A 19,085-nucleotide genomic window follows, 5' to 3' on the forward strand; every position below is an offset into this window, starting at 1 on the left:
ATATATATATATATATATATATATATATATATATATATATATTTACATCTTTTTCACACATATCAACAAATGTTTTTGGAATGTCAATTGATAAATAACTTTTCAAGTTTAATTTAATGAATACTTATATGACGTAAAAAATTATTGAAAGTAATCTATATATTTAATGAAAATTCTAATCAATTATTTTTTGCATATTAATGAAAAAAACCAAAAAAAATATTATTAATTATCGTACAAGTATATATATTTTGGAAAAAAAAATCTGAAAAATGATTATATATGAAACAGTGTATAATTTAGAACATAAATTTTAAGGATATCAATAAATATATAAATATTTTAGATATTTGAAATTGTTTTTTTGATTAATTTGTTATTTTTTTTATTTGTTATTGTAATGTCATTTTGTTTTACATAATTTCAGAGAATAAATTTTAAATAAATAAATAATTTATTATTAGTTAAATAATAATAATAATTTAGATATTTGGTGACATTAAAAAAGATAATGAAAATAAGAAAACAAAATAGGATGTGAGAGAGAAGAATGAAAACAAAAGAGAGAAAATAAGAGGAAAAAAGAAAATAACATTTCGAAAAGAGATGTGTATTAAAAAGCTTTTTATTTGTTTGGCGGTGTTTGTTCTTGTAGCCATTAATATTATTGGGCTTATCTATTGGCGGTGCTGTAGGCATTTTCCGAATCTTGGAGGGGAGACTCTCGTTACTTGTTTCCTTACTGCATTACAAACTTTTATAGGATTTGTTTTGAATTTGAATTAATAGATAAAATCTCTTAATAATATCGTGGAAAAATTTGTGATACATTATAAGACATGCGTCGTCTTGTAAGGTAATCAAGTTTCTGTCATGTTTAATCATGTTCTTGTTACTTGAACAACTCAAAATCATATGATCTTTTGGAAGTTGTCCATGAAATAAATCAAATCTAGCCATGTTCGGCGAATTTGTTGTTACTTAAATATCTCAAAATCATATGAGAATTAAATTGAATGTTATGTTTAGTGTATGATGATATTTGTGTTATATTTGGTATATAATGATTTCACTGTATATATGCACATAAAATTAGAAAGCCAGATCCCATCAATAATTTCAATTTTTTATGGTCTTAAATTTGAATTAAAATTTTGTTTAATTTGATTTTCTAAAATATCGCATATTACTCGAATTAAACAAAAAGGCAAGGACATAAAAATAAAAATTCAATTCAGTTGTTAATCGAATTACACGTTGGCCAAATTTTACTTGCGTTTGAAAAATAAAGTAATACCAAAACATTCAAGAATTTTGATTGGCATCACCAGAAAAAAAAAATGTCACACAAATTATGAATTCTTTCTTAATCTGACCAAATCAATTTCTATTAATTTTAATTAATAGACAAAATCCTTACTGTACATATGTTAGTACACAGTTCAAAATTTTTGGTGTGCACTTGTACTTGAAAAATAATTAACCGGTTGATTAAGCTATCTGGAATGAATCACGTCATTTTATTTTTGGGATATTTTGGAAGTGATTAACGCGTAGTAAGTTCAAGTAAAGGGATGGACATTTAAAACTCTATTAACATAGTAATGCCAACTTTGTTACTCATAATCAAAAAAAGATTGTGTTGTAAAAAACTGTTGCTAACGTAATTTTATCTTTATAATGTCGTATTGCCAACTTTTTTTAACATCATAATATCGAGATTTTTCTTGATTTAACCCAGGGGCGGATCCAGGATTTCGGTTATGAGGGGCGCCTACAAGCTAGACACAAGATTTAAATAGAAAAGACAAATTACAGTATATGTTATATTCAACTAATTAAACATCAAATGTATGTTTCGAACAAAATATTTATATATTAAAAAAACTCGACGTTCATTATAAATTTTAAAATAACTGACATAAATGGGCCCAAATAAAATACTTAAATATAATTGGACCCAAATAAAATATTTAAGTCCAATAACTTAACTAAGTCCAACATTAATAACTGACAGACCCAAAATTTCACAGAATGACCCAATAATTCTCATGAGCTCCCAAACCCATGAAAATTATTGTGCTTACTTAATTAAATATATTAAGGTTTAATTAAAATATTTAAAAGCCCAAATAATTTTTAAACATTTAATTTATCCCAAAAAGATTACTTAATCTTAATAATCATTTAAAATTAAAAATACCCGAGCCCGACTAACATAACCCGGACTTGAACCAAACTAACTTAACCCATAACCCGACTGACACAACCCGGACCCCCAAGACCCAGCCCGGCCCACCTAACCCTAAAACCCGACCCCCTCTCCTTCCCTCACCCGCGGCCGTGAGCAGCAAGCCTTCATGGCCTGCTATCGGCCGGCTCCGGCCTCCCCTGGCCGGAGCACCACCCCCCAGACGTAGCCCACGTCTGGGCGGTCCTAACCAAGCCAAAACCCTGAAGGTGCACGGCCAGGCTAACCCAAACCGAGCCCTCTTCCCTATAACCCTAGATCTGTGCAACAATGACCCCAGCTGGTGTCGCCTCGGTCTTGCCCACAAGGGCGGAGGTAGCTCATGCCTAGTGTGGGCTTTTGCCCACACTGGGCCCAATATATATATATATATATACATACGCATATATATATATTTATTTATTTATAATTTTTTTAAATTTTACTTATTATTATTATTGCCCTAGTTTATTAAATTGGACTAAAAAATATAAGAATTTTTTTATAATTTTTACACCCATGTTTAGGTTCAAATTTTAAAATTTTTATATGTTATTATTTTCAAAATATACAGGTCTATATGATTGACACATTCCAATTGGCAAACATATTTTTTGACCATCTATATTCTCTACAAAACTCAATTTCACCAAATTTTAGGTTCATTTTTTTTTTCAATATTCATCGACCGTTCAATTATTTTTTAAATTTTGTGCCCTTATGGTGACCGATAATCAATTCATGTTTTTTTTTTTAGAATGTAGAGTATATAAAATTTTTTCAAAGTTTATTTTGGTTGTGGGTTTTGAATGTGTTGTTCTTCGTCATTTTTCAGTGTTATCACAAAAACTAACTGGTGCTTTTGGTCACGTGTATCTTATATTCTTATATTCAAAGCTTATGACACATTATTCTGATATTCGATTAACCATTGATTTTTTTTATTTTATTTATTATATTATATTGTCGCCTACACTGAACCAAGATCCTAGCTCTGCCCCTGCTTGCCCATTCCTGGTTCGAACCACTCAAGCCAACAATCATAGCTGAAACTATAGAGCTGCTTGTTGATAGGAATAGCTGAAAGCAAAATAATGAAAAACTTTATTCAATTCTTGAATGTGATCATGTAATCGGCTGAAAATTGCAAAATATGCTACATTTTTTTACCATTTGTGAAATGTAGAATACAGGCTAATGCTAGTAAAACAACTCCCATTGAAATCCATTGCTTCAGTCTCTCAGCATGCCCCTGCACAGTGATCAATTCATCTTCATCTATTTTGTTACATATTAAGCAATCAAGATTTAAATAATTTTCGATTTTGAAATATGTAGTATGAACTAATTGATAGTAGTATCACAAAAGATATATACCCTGAAATGAATCAAGACATGTCCATAGTGAATGCCAATAGTACCAGACTCTATGGACCCTCACCCACGTCTCCAACCATGGACCAACAACCATAATCATTCCCATGCAAGAAAACGTGAGAATAAGATGAAAAGAAGCCATATTCACGAGTTATTCATACATAAAATTCAAGATCCCGCATGAACACAATAATATCAATGCAAAACATGATGGATCTACCATAGAATGGTTTAAGTAGCTTATATGGTGTTAAAAGAGAGAATTTAACATGCATTTGTTGAAGATTTACGAAATAAACGCCTATAACGCGCGGGCAGTGCTCCGGGACGAACGGATCTTCGAAACTTGCTTAAAACTCACAAAAATTTTGGCTATGGGGCTGGTTTTTTGCTGAAGAAGATGAAGAAAGGATGATGGAGGCGGCTCAATGGGGTTGGGCGTGGGATAGGGTAAATTTTTAGGTTTAATTTTAGGAGATAATTAAGTTTAATTACATAAATTAAGCTAACTAAATCATTATACCATAAAAATACATTTAAAACTCATAATTAAAAATATAAATATGATAACATAATGAAAATCCCGAAATATAATATTAAGGGATTTTTAAAAGTCCTTAAAAGTCAATAAAATGGCTTATTTTGGATAAAAATGAATATATATATATATATACTTATAAATGGATAAAAATTGGTTGATTGCCCTTGAGCATAATCGCTTGCTAGATTTGCCGTAGAGTCTTTTTTAAAATATTTTGAAAAAGGTGGATCTCATACCACTTGTTTGAACCTAATGGGGGGATTTAGGTTTTATTGACAAATTTAGCAATTTAAAGCGATTATGCAAATACGCAAACGGAAGACTTAAAACAATAAAAAATAAATACGGTAAATAAATGCATAAAATAAATAAATTGATAAATGAGATAGGATATGTTTATGAAAGTTCGACGATAAATCGTCTACGTCTCCTCTTCTTGGTTAAGATCGATTAACCAAAGATCCACTAGCACTTCGAAAGCTTCGAATAACAATACGATCACCGCATCTCTTGGCCTTGATGGCTCCAAGGATAGCCGATACAACTCAACACACTTGGCGTTAAGGGCTTCAAGGATAGCCACAACAATCGCACAACACACTTGGCTTCACATTCAAGTGTTTACAACAATAGCACAACCAACTCACAAACTATTTTTACAAACAACTCTCTATTTTTTAATATATCGCACAAACATTGAACACTTTGATAGAGAGAAGATTGCTTGCAAAGGAGAGAAGAAATGAGTTGGGATTGCATCAAATGACCTTGGAAAGGCTCTATTTATAGTTTGCAAACTTGACTGGGATCTGAAGCTCCTTTCGGCGCATGGAGCGTGTGTCGGGAAGACAAAAAAGTGTTCGGCGTCGCTTGAGTTGCTTTTGGTCTGCTTCCAAACTAAACTGCGCGGAATATTTGGAAAAATCATATCTCACAATCTATCCATTGAAGGACTCAAACACGTCCAGTAATTTTCGGAATTCGCTTCATCATATTTTATCTTCTTGTTCTGCGCGACACTTTTGAAAAAATCATATCTCGCTATCTAACCATTGGATTGAGCTGAAATTTGGACCGAAGTTTTATAACATCTTAATCTTGATTTAGATTTGTGGAGATTGGATTTCGATGTTTCAAACATTACTAGTTATTTTCTGAAGTTGATTCTTCATATTTTCGCTCCTTGCAGAAGTAGGTATTGCGCGGCATACTTGAAAAAAAATCATAAATCACAATCTAGCCGTTGGATCAATCTGAAATATTGTCAGAAGGTTAAAAACATCCTGAGCTTGATTATGACTGGTGGGGATCTAATTTAGACGTATAAAAAATGCCCAGTAATTTTCGGACTTTGCTGTTCAATACTTTTGCTTCTTCTTGTCCTTATATCCATTGTCAAAGTGTTCTGTACCAACCACAGAACATTGCATCAATTATAGGAGCAATACGAGACTTCATAAATACATATAAAACTTCAAAACAGCTTCCAATAATTTAATTATCAATAAATATCTAATCTGCAAAATCTCACTTTAAACAGTTAGTAAGAATTAACCGAATTTTGTAATCATCAAAACATAATATTATGATACTTGTTAATGCATTAGAAACATTAATCTCATAACTAAAGATTTGTATGCGTTTAAGGCGTAACACCGTTAAATTCAACAATGAATAAATTTGAGGGCTAGTTAGGATATATACATTTAAGACCAAAGTACGTAGTCTTTATAAATGGTTCACTTATTATTAAACAGTAAAGATATTATTTTTTGGGTGATAAATCGTCAATATTTAAAATTTAAAGTAAATATGTTTTATGAGTTAATACGAGCTCAACAAAAAAGTAAGTAAACATGATATTGGTATGATTATTAGTATTCTTATAGGGTGTTTGACTAATTTATTAAAAATAGCTTATCTACACTAGCTTATAAGCTGGTTCATAAGCTTTTAAGCCGTGACAACATAATTTTAAAAATAAGTTGTTGAAATGTTTAAATAAACTTATTTTAAACAAATTAAAGATATTGATATGTTTTACATTATAAAATCTTTTTATTGTCAGAATTACAAAAAAAAAAAAATGATACCATGAAGGTTATTTAAAATTTTTTAAAATTTAATCATAAATGTAAAACCTATATTAAAAAAGAACAAAACTATATCATATTTTAATTTAGAAAAAATTGATATTATTTGAAATTTCTTTTTTAAAAAATATATTAATATTTAATGAGTTAATGACATAATTGAGACTTGTGAAAATATAGAGGATATTTTGGAGAAGTAATATTTTAAAATAAGACGTTTTTCAAAAATTATGATCACTTAACATTTTTAAAAATAATTTATAAGCGGTCAAATAACTTAGAGAGCGTTTGACTGAGTTTATAAGCTTTCAATGGAGCTTATAAGTTTTTAAATTTTGTTTGATAAAAACTTTTTCAAATAGCTTATAAGTTGTCAAAATAAGCTGTTTGAGAGTTTTATTAAACATTATTTTAAAAAAAATTAAGGATGAGCTTACTTATTTGAAAAAAAAATTTATTTTAACATTCTATATTTCTAAAATATCAATGAATATTTTCATAAATCTCCATCATATCTTCCACATATAGAATATTAAATATTATTTAAAAAAATTCCAAATCACAAAAAATTTTCTGTATTAAAAATATGAAAATAGTTTTATTTTTTAATATTGTTTTATTCTAATTATTTTTGTGTGTGTGTATATATACATATATATATATATATATAACAAACATTATTTTCATAGAATTATACTTTTTTATATTAATTTTGACAATAAAAAGATTTTATAATATCAAACATATCAACATTTTCAAGTTATTTAAAATAAGTTTATCCAAACATTTTAACAACTTATTTTTAAAATAATTTCTTACAAATTATAAGCTTGTAAAATAGATTTGAAGATATAGGAGCGAGCTTAGGTAGTTTTTGTAAAATTTCGAAATTTTATGAGAAATAAAAACTGAGAAATGTTCATCTCCCACACATCTTCTTATTTTGAACACTTGTAAGCTCCCAAGACACTATCTGTTTTGTAGCAGACATCTTCTTTGTAAACTCATGCACTGTTTGATTCGATTGATGATATAAATAATACATGAATAATTAATATTATATTATTATGTAATATTAAATAAGTAAAAAATAATAGTTAATTTATTATTTGATTTAATTGATTTGAGTGATTAAATTTTATATAAAAATGATAAATTAGAAATAAATAAAATATGAATAATATTATTTATAAATATAATATAGTAATTTAAATAAAGTGATTTGATCGAAGTAATATAAATGATTAATAATTTGATTAATTTAATTAAAAAAATTAATAGATAAATAAATAATATAACGTGTTTCACATGAAATTGAATAAAACAATCTATTCTTTTGAATATTAATACTCTTAGACAATGTTTGTCTCGAGTATAAATAATCTATGTATAACTTATCTTATCCAACCACTCGTTATTTTCATCATATTATTTATCTATATATTAATTATTTATTTTGTATCAATCAATTCATTAATCATTTATCTTATATTAATCGAATCATTAAATTTAAATTACTATATTACCCCTATAAATAATATTATTTATATTTTATTTATTTTTAAAAAGATAAAATATTAATTTATCATTCTTATATAAAATTTAATCAATCAAATCAAATCAAAATCAAATCAAATCAACTATAATATATCAATTAAATCAATTAATTTATTAAATATCATTTTTTATTTATTTTTATTTATTAAATTTACAATTTATCCAAATCTCATTTATCGTGTAACTTGACCAAACAGTACTTTAGCAAACGGTGGCTACTTAGCTGATGAAAAAGAAACCAAATCTGAGCGTTTACGGTAGTTTAAATTGAAATTTAGCGGCACAAAGACCGCGTTTCATGTACCTTCAGAAAATTCAACTTCTTACGCTTAAATGGAAGACGAAAGGGGAGAAGTTGGAGATCAAGATTCCGAGTTTGATCGCTTGTTCTTGCTGAAGAAAATCGAAGGTGTTTATGCATGTGCTTTATTCAGTTCATAATATTCTTCTTCGATTTTGATTTTTTTGGGGGTTAAAAAGCAAGCATACATTTCTGCAGACATCACTCGATCCTTGCTCGAAGATCTTGTTAGCCGTCGATCACCAACCTTGTGCATCGATAAATTCCGTACCTACTGCGTCGAAGCTTCTGGATACTGGTGAGATTTTCGTATCATCTTAGTTATGTTTGGTTATAAATTGTGCTTAATCAGGAGTTTTAATTGCGGTGGAGGCACTAAAGATCTAAGCGACCGTATTTATGATTTCCTGGATGTAGATAATTCACAAGTTTGCCTTGGATTTCGTTTTATGAGAAGTGATATATGATAGTTGATTAGTGTCTGGCTCAATTTGTTGGGTATTTTCATAGCTGCTGCAGATCTGATTTACCCAACGGAAAGGAGATTCTTACGCTGCAAAGGGAAAGTCACGCGCGTAGATTGGGTGTGTGAAGTTTTAGTGGACCATCTTTTGTGAATTAATGTCAGGGGACGGTGTATACCAATTTACTAGTTCAGCCATATTGTTACTGGTTTTCAGATGTTCTGCTAAGAGTGCTCTTGATAGTTCAGCAACTCCTGCAAGAAAACAAGCATGTTTCAAAAAGAGATATATATTACATGCACCCTTCTATTTTTAGAGGTGATTTCCCGATCAGAACTGTTTTCATTGTGTATAAATGAATGTCTGCGATGATTATACATGAATTACCATTTGAAATGTGATATGTTATGATGACTTTCTCATATTTCAGTCCACCTTAATTTGATAAAACAGAGCAATCAGTGGTCGATCGTGCTATAAATGATATTTGCATCCTTCTGCGCTGCAGTCGGCACAACCTGAATGTGGTTCGTTCTCAACAGCTCATGATTTATGCTCTTTTTATAATTTAAGAAAGATGTTGAATTGGAAACAAGTTACCCAGCGAGAGAACTACTGCAGTGAATCATTTTATACTCCTCAAAGCTATAATTTAGTGTTTGGACTGGGAAAGTTCTCTTTGGTAGTATTTGTGGCGCCTTCTCAGTTAAACACACGTAATATGGTGTATGGAGTCATATTGAGTCTTTGCGTTTTTGCACCACACACGTGTCCCTTGTTTCATTAGCTTTCAAACCTCCTTGAGAGAAATGCACAACAATGAACTACAAATTTTGATGTTTTTTCCCCTATATCGTCTATTTGCAGGTATCTGCTGGAAATGGGTAGGTATATATGTGGTATTACATTGAATTAATGGAGATGGAGATTTCCTAGGTGCTGAGGTTTTTCCGACATTTCAATTCTCTTCATTCTTTTATGATTCAATGTTTTGCATGGTAGAAATCTTTATCTACATTCTTGATCTTGCTTATATTATTCTGACATGATTATATGAACTGAATATGATCTTAATTAATGGTTGCAGTTGCCAAAAAGATAGTTTCTCGATGCTTGGCATTTGATTCACATACATCTTGTCTCATTAGTGTTGAATATGTTGGATTACCACAAAAACTTAATCATCATTTTACATAGAGCTCAGTACAAGTCTTATATTAACATCTAGCTCCCACAAACATGGCTGTGTCATCCCTTGCACACACTTCTTAAAAGATCATTCAAATGACTATCAACTGTGATGGCTGTCACTTTTTATTACCGCTTTATTTTGGTGGCTAACTGTCATTATTATCTCATCCGTGCTTAAGATTGGTAATGGGCTGGCTGAGATTTACAGAAGCTGGGAGGAAATTCGATTGCATTAACTGCCCTAATATGGTGAGAAGAACAAAAACTTGAGATTATGCTCTGTCATTCAGAAATGTAATTCTTGCTAGCTTTATCCACAGGCGCACCATATTCCTGTGCATGTAGAAGACGTAGAAGGTATCCATTTGGCAAAGATGCATAACATAAATGTAGTGTTTGATTGAATCTTGCCTGGTAAGGTGCCATATACAAATAAGATGGATTTGGCCTTTACAGTAATAGAGTTGAATTTACAGCTCAAAATGGAACCAGAACAAGGATTATCTGGTATTGGAATATTCAGTTTATCCTGCCGTTGATATGGCGATTCAGTCAGTATACTGTTTGTGTAATCTCTTGAACTCAAAGCAATCCGATTATAGATGTATAAATTCCCATAACACTTATTGCTAGATATAATCAGTGTGGCTGAGTACATCTTGATTGTGGAGAAAGAATCAGGTAAGCCCATTCATTTATCTCGTATGATGATTCATAAGTTATAACTGTTCAATGTCTGATTAAGATCGTTTTGGTTTGACTATTCTGCAGTATTTCAGAGGCTGGCAAACGACCAGTTTTGCAAACGTAACCGATGCATTGTTATCACTGTATGAGAAGTATTTATTTTTATTGGTTTAAATTTTCTTGAAACACTTCCAGTAAATATTTCTACACAGGGTAGAGGATATCCTGATGTTCCCACAAGAAGGTAAAGACTTTGTTTATCAGTTCTGTCTTCAAATTTCCACGTATTATTTTGGCCGACTTACTGGAATCCGCACTCATTTTCGTCCAGATTTTTGCGTCTACTTTCTAAAACATTGCACCTGCCCATATATTGCTTGGTGGATTGTGATCCATATGGCATTGATATATTGATGACCTTCCGATTTGGTTCCATGGTAATGTCTACTCACTGAGGCATATCTTTTACAGACTTACAGTCATCTGAGTAAATTTATGTCTTTTGGTCTGTGGAGTCCCATAATTAATGTGAGTTGATATAATACCCTGTTTCAAAGATTAGGATTCTCATTCTCTATTCTTCCTCTACATTTTCAAGCAAATGGCTTATGATGCCAAATCACTACGTCTCCCAGAGATTCGTTGGCTTGGAGCCTTTCCATCTGATCATAAAACATATCAACTCCCACAACAATGCCTCCTACCTTTAACGGATGATGGTTAAGAAACATAACTTGAATTTATGTGTTTATATATAATGTCATCTCTTCCACCTAATTTTAAATGTTTTATCAGATAAACATAAGCTCAAAGGCATGTTGCATAGGTGTTATATGGAACGTGAAGTACCCTACTGGAGGTAAAGCTTCTTGATTGGTAGTTATTTTTTAGCCTATTGCCACCAGACATTATAATAAACACTTCTCAATCCATGTGCAATATTTTACAATCTTAGGTTCGAACTCAATCTACTGCTGGACAACGGAGTGAAATTCGAGATTGAAGCATTGTCGGCAAACTCACTTTCATTCTTGACAGAGAGTTATCTGCCATCTAAAATCCAAGAGGGAGCATACATCTAAGCTGCTGGCTTTGCTTCTTTTCCTTTCCTAAAAGATCCGGTTAAATGGAAAGGTATTTGAATATTTTGCCATTGATGATTGAACATGTGCCAAAAAGGTATTTGAATAAGTGTCTCATGGCCTGTTGCCCCAGTCTGATCGGATGCTGAAAATTAGTTCGAGTCTAAACTTCAAACTACAATCTTTTTGTCTCTTGAACGGGTGGCCCTTGTTTGATGGGTAATTTAGTGGGGCCACTTGTGTTCATTGGTGAATTTTGATGAAGTGGTAAGTAATATCATAAATTTTTTTACTGAAATAGAAAAAAGGTAGACGATAACATACCTATCTTATCAAAAAAACCATTCAGTTTAGTTATTGTTTCTCATATGGACACTTCATTTTTTTTTTCATGAAGATTATGATAGTGAAGGAAACAAATCCATTTTTATTTAATTTTAGGAAGGGTGATTCTTATAGGGAATTGATACTGTCATCACATTTTCCCTGTATTTAAAGAATTAGATAAGATCCTAATATTTTCTAATTATTTGGGAGATATCACACAATATGACCCAATGTAAAACAGGCAACTACGTAAAATTGGTATGTACTTCAGAATCTTATCCTAATTAAATATGGAAACGATATGTACAAAATCATTCGAAAGATTGATTTTTCCATTTTCATAAAGCCTCAAAATGTGATTAAATACTTGTGTCTACCGCTACCAAAAAGAAATCAATATTTCATATCCAGAGTTATTGAGCATACAGCCTTTTGATATCGTTGTGATGGAGCCTTATGCTGAAGCGGTATTTAATAATTTTTCACTTGATATGAATCCCTGCTTTATATGCCAGTAAATCTGAGGCTTTTTGAATGAATCATGTGTTGTAGAGTTGCGAGCTGAAGGTGAATGTCCATTGTCAGGCCTGCAAAATGAAGATGCTGGAGGTTCTGGGTTCAATTTGCGGTAAACAGTAGTAGTACATGCTTTTTTATTCTTTTGTTTTATGTGAGAACTATCAAATTATTTAGGGCAGAGAAGTGGTGCATAGAGATATCAATAAATTTTTTATATATAATATAATTCTTTTGAAACATTGATTTTCTTTGAAATGTTCCCTTTATCTATATATATAGATTATATGACTCCATTTATATAGCATTTTCAACAAGCATCTGCATCTTACGCAGTACGCACCACTACCACATAAGCACATCGAGCCGGTTTTGTGGGCACTCGGGGACTTAAAAATTATTTCAAGCATTCTACTTATATCTTGGTAAAGGGTATGGAATTTTTTTGAGTGGTGAACATTGAAATGGAAAAATTGCATTTTTTGTCTTATATTTTTGCTTTTTGTAATGTTTGTTCTCCATGTTATTAAGTTTTAGTTTGATAATTTAATTTTTTGGTAATTGTTGTCATTTTTCTGACATGGTGTATATTTGGCACCAATGCGACGTTGATGTGTGTGATGTCATTTCAACACTTCTAATGAAAAATGACTAAAATTATTAAAGATCTAAAGATATGACATTAAAACTGAAATCTAATGACATAGATAACCAAAATCATAAAAAAGTAAACGTACAACACCAAAAACGATTTTCCCCATTAAATTTGTAGGTTTTACTTAGTTGGCTAGACAAAGCATGGATGTAAAGGACTCTCTAGTTTCAAATAAAAATAAACCGTAAAAGACATGCATTTTATGTGCGCAAAAAGCATCAAATAATATTTTGTATTTATAAAAAAGAATACTTAAATATAAATCTGTTGGAGCAAAAAAATTATTTCTAATAAAATATTAGTGTAAAATACTTTTCTTTTTTGGACAGATTTCATATGAGAATGATTTTTGAAATTACCCTTAAAATTTTTCTTTTACTTTAAGAGCTTGAAATTATTCGAAAGCTTAAAGTTAGGATGATCATAATTTTTTTTAAATGAAGTATCTTCCCCCTATAAAAATAAAATAAGAGTGAAATAGATCTGATTTCTATCACGTACACTTTGTATTATATTAATGTTCCCTTTGAAGTTTAAGTTCATGACAGTTTTAAAAAAAATATGATCAAATTTCCAAATTAAATAGTTTCAACCCATTATATATACACAGCACTATGTTTTGAATTATTTTTTTTTGAAATTAAAGGTCTATGTTTTGAATTTCTGAAATCAAAATTCAAAGCTTATAATTTTTAGAAAAATCACTAAAGATTTAATTTAATTTTTATAAAAATCACTAAAGATTTAATTTAATTTTTTCATTTGACCGAAAAGAAATAATAGCCTCTTGCGCATGATTATCTTTACTATTTTATTAAGTGTGCGTAGCCTATTTTAATTGTTTTTGGTGTCATGGTCTGTTTTCTCTAATTTTTTCTTTTTGTACCTTGCACACTCTCTCCAACTCACTTATCCCACATTTTTCTCAAATGCTCGCATTATCTATTCTTTTATGTGCAAATTGCTCAAAAATCCCCAATGCAAACATGTTTTGCTCTGCACTCTCTAGACACTTTTTTGTACCATAATTTTTGTTAATTTATACCATATCTTGTATGGTTTTGTACCACATCTTGTATTGTTTTGTACCACATTTTTTGACTAGGGACCCCAAAGCAAAACATGTTTGCATTTGGGGATTTTTGAGCAAATTGCTCTTCTTTTATCATATCTCATTCTATCAATTAAAACTGAATTTAATTCATGACTAACTTTTTTTATATTTGAAAAAAAAAACAAACACTTTTAAATTAACAAATTATTCAATATACAATATATTATATTTGTATATAATATTTTATTTTTACTATTTTATTAAGTGGGCGTAGCCTATTCTAACTGTTTTTAGTGCATTATATTTGTATATAATATTTTACATACGCAAACGCGTGTGCTCCGTCGCTACTATTAATAAAATGTGGACACAACATTTTGTAGGGGTATATGATGTTAGCATAGATTCTGAACAAGGGCTGGTCAAAGTGTACGGTATGGTGAACCCAAACATGCTCGTGAGGGCCTTGACGAGAACCGGGCACCATGCAGAGTTAAAATGGGTCAACCTCCGACACCCAGAAATTAATCGGCGCTATTACTCAAACGGTTATGGGTATCATGGTAACGGATACGGGTACGGAGTGATCGACGACCCGTATAGGTATAGAAGACAGTACCCGATGGATCATTCTTATCCGTGTTCGTCGAGATTAAGGTTCGAGCGTCCCTACTATCATCATGGGTCGACCTTACCGCCCGCGAGGTACGTACCGTCGTTTTCGCCCAGAGATTATGACCCGTACGAGGATGAACCCATCAGTTTTTGCAGCATTATGTGACCAATTAATTATTATGTTGCCTTTTTCTTTAGTTGATGACAATTGAATTGATTGTGTGTCTCATAAGGTCTGAGTTTTTATGGCGTTCTGCGTCCAGGCTTTATTATAAATTTATAATAATACAGTATTTGTGTTACATTTATATTTATATATAAATAATAAGAGTTGAAATTAAATATTTTTTCTTGTCAGGAGTTGAATTTGATAGGCATTTTTATGCATGTAGGATTGGGCCCTTTTATTTCTAAAAGATTGTGAAGATTCCTTCGGCCTTTGATAAATGCAAGAAACTTGAAGACTTGTCCAAATAATATGTCCACTTTGGATCGACGTGTTTTAGGATTTAAATTTGTGTGTTGAACTAGTGGTAATTCACGAATTAAAGTTTGCGTCTTCTTCGTTTCCAAGCTATATATCTCTTGGTTTTCTTTTCATTATTCCAAAGAACCATGTTTTCCCCCCCTAAATTACTGAAGAATAAGATGCCCCTTTTCAGTATGAAAAATGAGTCAAAAGTAGCTTTATTTATAAATATGTTTTAATTTAATTTGAAATCCAACCAAATCTCATAGAAATCCTTTTATTTTAAACACGTCGTCAATCCTCGTCCATAGGCATAAATTAAATTATAGTCATATATATCATTTAAGACATTATTAATTATTCGATGAAAAGTGGAAGCATAGAATCGATCACACAGTTCCAAATTTCTAAAGTTGGACAGAATCAATTTTTTTGCAAGTAAAATAAAATAAAAACAAAAGAATCAAATAAATGCCTTTGTGGATAGGTGGATCGATCGGAGGAGGATTTTTCAGGAATCTCACACCGTCCATAAAAGAAAAGAATGAATGCTTTAATAATTGATCCTAAAATTGAAGAATCAAATTCCACAATCATTAATACCCACAACCATATATATATACATATATATCAAAAGTAATTAAAAAAAATTAAATTAAGTGTGACTGAGGTATCATATATCAATATCATATTATCAAATTTTATACGAAATATATAATAAGAAACCATTTATGTGTCGTGTTCCTTTTTATTTCATGAATGAATTAATATCTACCGTACAAAAATCTCAATGCGTGAATATCTACCATACAAAACTTTCATTTCTACCTTAATTAAGTTCTACGGCGTTCGAGATTGCAATATCCATTTTTCTCAGTTCTTGAAACGTGCACTGCAACGAGTAATCCATATGTTTAGTAGTTCTGCAAACCACTCAAACCAGATAAACGTACGACTGCATAATGATCCGAACTTGAGACATTAAACCTAATTTTCAGACATTCAACAAACTCAGCTACCCATAGGATCGGAGGCTGCAATAATCATATTTCTTGAATTTAATTATAGCATGTAATCCTTTTTAATTAGTAAAAAATTTATATCCAAGGTTCAAATTTTTTAATTAGCCTAATTAAATCGACGACCATCAAAAGTTTAAAATCTGTTGTCAACATTTTATGTGCCAAATTATTATTCTTGATCATTAAAGTTGAAAACTTGTTAAATAATAATTATGGTTCACTCCCCTCGTCCTAGCTAGATTTCAATTTATTTGGAATTTTATTCTTACATGTGCATAGGTTCATAATTTTTTTGAGTACCCATATGAATGAAAGAAAGGTAATGCTACATGTACACTGAGGGTTACACGTTCGGTTACACATTATACTTGAAATTACATGATTATCCTACATGCATTTTTAAGAGATTTTTTTTCAAATAAAGTGCAGGGATAATCATGTAATTTCAAGTGCAATGTGTAACCCAACGTGTAACCTTCAGTATACATATAACATTACCCATGAAATTAACAGTCATCCTTATTGTGTACATATAACATTACCCATGAAATTAACAGTCATCCTTATTAATTATATAATTCGTTATTAATCTTGTGAGTCTCACTTCGATCTTTACAAAACTCATAGTTATAAGAGGCTAGCTAGGGGTATTTATTTTGCTGATAGTGAACAAAATGTTATATAAAATATGGATATATATTAATATACCGCACTTGAGAATTAAATATTGTGACGGTATAAAAATTATATATATAATTTCATTCAGTACGTAAAATCATATATAATAACAATATTACTTGAAAACAATTAATTCTCGAGCTTCATTAATCATAATATCCTCCTTCATCCTCCTAATGAATTCTTCAAACTTGTGATTCAATTCTTCAGTCTTCAACATCTCTTCTTCTTCTTCTTCTTCTTCTTCTTCTTCTTCCTCCTCCTTATCATCATCTTCTTCGGCGATAAAGATTGAAACTTGTTTCATCTCTTCAATGTCCAAATTATGATCTTCCTTATTGATCGGAGCAGAAAGCTGGGAAACTAATTCTTCTTTGGTGTCGAAGAAATCGTCATACATCTGCAAGCATATGTCGCGGTTATAAGCTGATCTCTTCTGCAGCAAGTCGAAACCCGGAGAAGAGCGGACCAAACCGGAGTTCTTGGATAAAAAAACCAAGAGGCCATTGCAGATGAGAAATACGTAGCTTTTGTTCAATATTGCATGGCTTGAGAATTTAGAAAAATGGTGGAGATTTCGAGGGTAGTAGTAATCCACCAAGGAGTGGTAGTATGAAAACAGGAAAGAAAATATAGAGATTGAGAGTAATAACTGAGCCATAGTCTTCTTCAAGAATTTGCTCAAGCTTCTTTGCTCATCCATTATTTCTTTCATGGCAATTTATATATTTTGGTTAATTTATATTATATATATAATATTGGGGAATTCATGAGAGTTTGGAGATTTGGGAAGTGTGATGAAGAAGGGAAGAAAGGGAAATGGAAGGCCTCATTATATAGACCTTTTTCCATTATATATATTCATATTCACAAGAAAAAAGTTTCAAAATATTCCACTACTACATGGATATATATGATATTACTAAAATAATTATACAATCCGACCTATTGTCGCTCGTCTGAAACTAAAATCTCAACTTTAAGATAGTGTTTTGGTAGAATTTTTAAGAAATATTTCTCAATTTTTCTTTAACAAAATTTCATAAAATTTTGTTAAAAAAAAATTAAGATATGTTTCTTATAAACTCTCTCAAACACTACCTAAGACGTTGTCGGATTCAAGAGTAATCGTAACAAATTATATCTCCCAACTACAAAACACATATATATACAACATAAACAAATTTATAAGAAAATGTTTAGGAATTAACAACAGTTGGTTCGGTTTTATTTAAATAAATTTCCTTCGGTTTTTCAAATTATTTATCCAAACTAAACTATTTTATTTCGGTTTGGTTTGATTTGTTTACCTTAGGATTTGGTTTATGCAGAAATAAATTTAGTTATCAATTTGTATGTTTTACTAATGATGAATTATATAAAAATCTCAATGGTCTTTTAAATATGTAAAACAACAAAATTTCATAATTTAATAAAATAAGCAGTTTAAAAAACAAATCACGTAAGCATCCATAATCAAACTTCAGGTTTCTAGCTAGTTTTATTTTACAAAACATCCATTTAATATCCTCCGTTAAGTTCTCCTCATTTCATGAATGTTCCGAATAGAATCAAGGACATGCTTAAATTATTATTATTTTTTTCAAAAAAAAAAAAAAAAACACTCAATGATGGACTCGTTTTATCACACGGAATACCATGGATATGCCAAAAGAAAACACGGGCTTGAATAATTTATAATGAAAATAACAATAACCTTGAGGGCCTAGAAGCATCAAAAGGGCAAAAAAAAAAATCTAATGAAAAATTATTTTTTAATATTTCATTGTTTATTATATTTGTATAGATATATGATGGTTGATTGGGTGTTTAATACTTTTTAATTTTGAAAGTGAATTGAAAATCTGAAATTATCAAAAAACAAAATCGTAACCTACCGAAATACCAAACCATAAACACTGAAATATAAAAATAATTGTTTTTCAAAAAATAAAAATAAAAATTGTATTTGTCAGAGCATAAAACAATTTAAAATTTTGTAAAAGATCTGTCTCGTAAATTTGATTCGTGACACCGTCTCACAAAAGTTTTTTTTTAATAATTCAAAATCCCTAATTTATGTTTTTTTAAAAAAAATTGTCCACTTGTTAATGCATATAATTTTCTTCTATTTTTCTCTTTTGTGATGTGGTAACCCGCAACCGCTATCTTCGGTGCGCACTGAGTAAACCATCGGACTAACGCAATAGCTTGCAAACTACCTTA

The 19,085-nt window shown here is 30.4% G+C and overlaps 1 protein-coding gene and 1 long non-coding RNA gene across 4 annotated transcripts; one reads left to right on the forward strand and one right to left on the reverse strand.

Annotated features, from left to right (window-relative positions):
• Window positions 1-3,095: 3,095 nt before the first annotated feature.
• Window positions 3,096-4,006, reverse strand: LOC140894489 (uncharacterized). Its single transcript, XR_012153842.1, has 3 exons — window positions 3,608-4,006; window positions 3,401-3,482; window positions 3,096-3,310 (listed from the first exon to the last, which is right to left on the reverse strand). It is a non-coding gene; the product is annotated as an uncharacterized lncRNA (long non-coding RNA).
• Window positions 4,007-8,032: 4,026 nt separating this feature from the next.
• On the forward strand, window positions 8,033-15,044 carry LOC140865125 (meiotic recombination protein SPO11-1). Of its 3 annotated transcripts, none has more exons than XM_073269643.1 (17): window positions 8,033-8,207; window positions 8,298-8,397; window positions 8,610-8,683; window positions 8,780-8,881; window positions 9,017-9,090; window positions 9,431-9,447; window positions 9,934-10,003; window positions 10,075-10,111; window positions 10,211-10,261; window positions 10,388-10,435; window positions 10,526-10,584; window positions 10,654-10,685; window positions 10,773-10,878; window positions 11,237-11,300; window positions 11,397-11,575; window positions 12,403-12,478; window positions 14,459-15,044. In XM_073269643.1, exons 1-15 carry the CDS (start codon window positions 8,132-8,134, stop codon window positions 11,429-11,431), a joined length of 945 nt encoding a protein of 314 aa, XP_073125744.1. In that variant the 5' UTR covers window positions 8,033-8,131; the 3' UTR covers window positions 11,432-11,575; window positions 12,403-12,478; window positions 14,459-15,044. The 3 variants fall into 3 exon arrangements, with proteins under 3 accessions (XP_073125744.1, XP_073125742.1, XP_073125743.1); XM_073269641.1 differs by lacking the exon at window positions 14,459-15,044 and adding an exon at window positions 11,040-11,160 and having other exon boundaries at window positions 12,403-12,649; XM_073269642.1 differs by lacking the exons at window positions 10,211-10,261; window positions 14,459-15,044 and adding an exon at window positions 11,040-11,160 and having other exon boundaries at window positions 12,403-12,647.
• Window positions 15,045-19,085: the final 4,041 nt, after the last annotated feature.

The sequence above is a fragment of the Henckelia pumila genome, chromosome 4, assembly GCF_033568475.1.
Source record: "Henckelia pumila isolate YLH828 chromosome 4, ASM3356847v2, whole genome shotgun sequence".
In the NCBI taxonomy this organism is placed as follows: Eukaryota; Viridiplantae; Streptophyta; class Magnoliopsida; order Lamiales; family Gesneriaceae; genus Henckelia; species Henckelia pumila.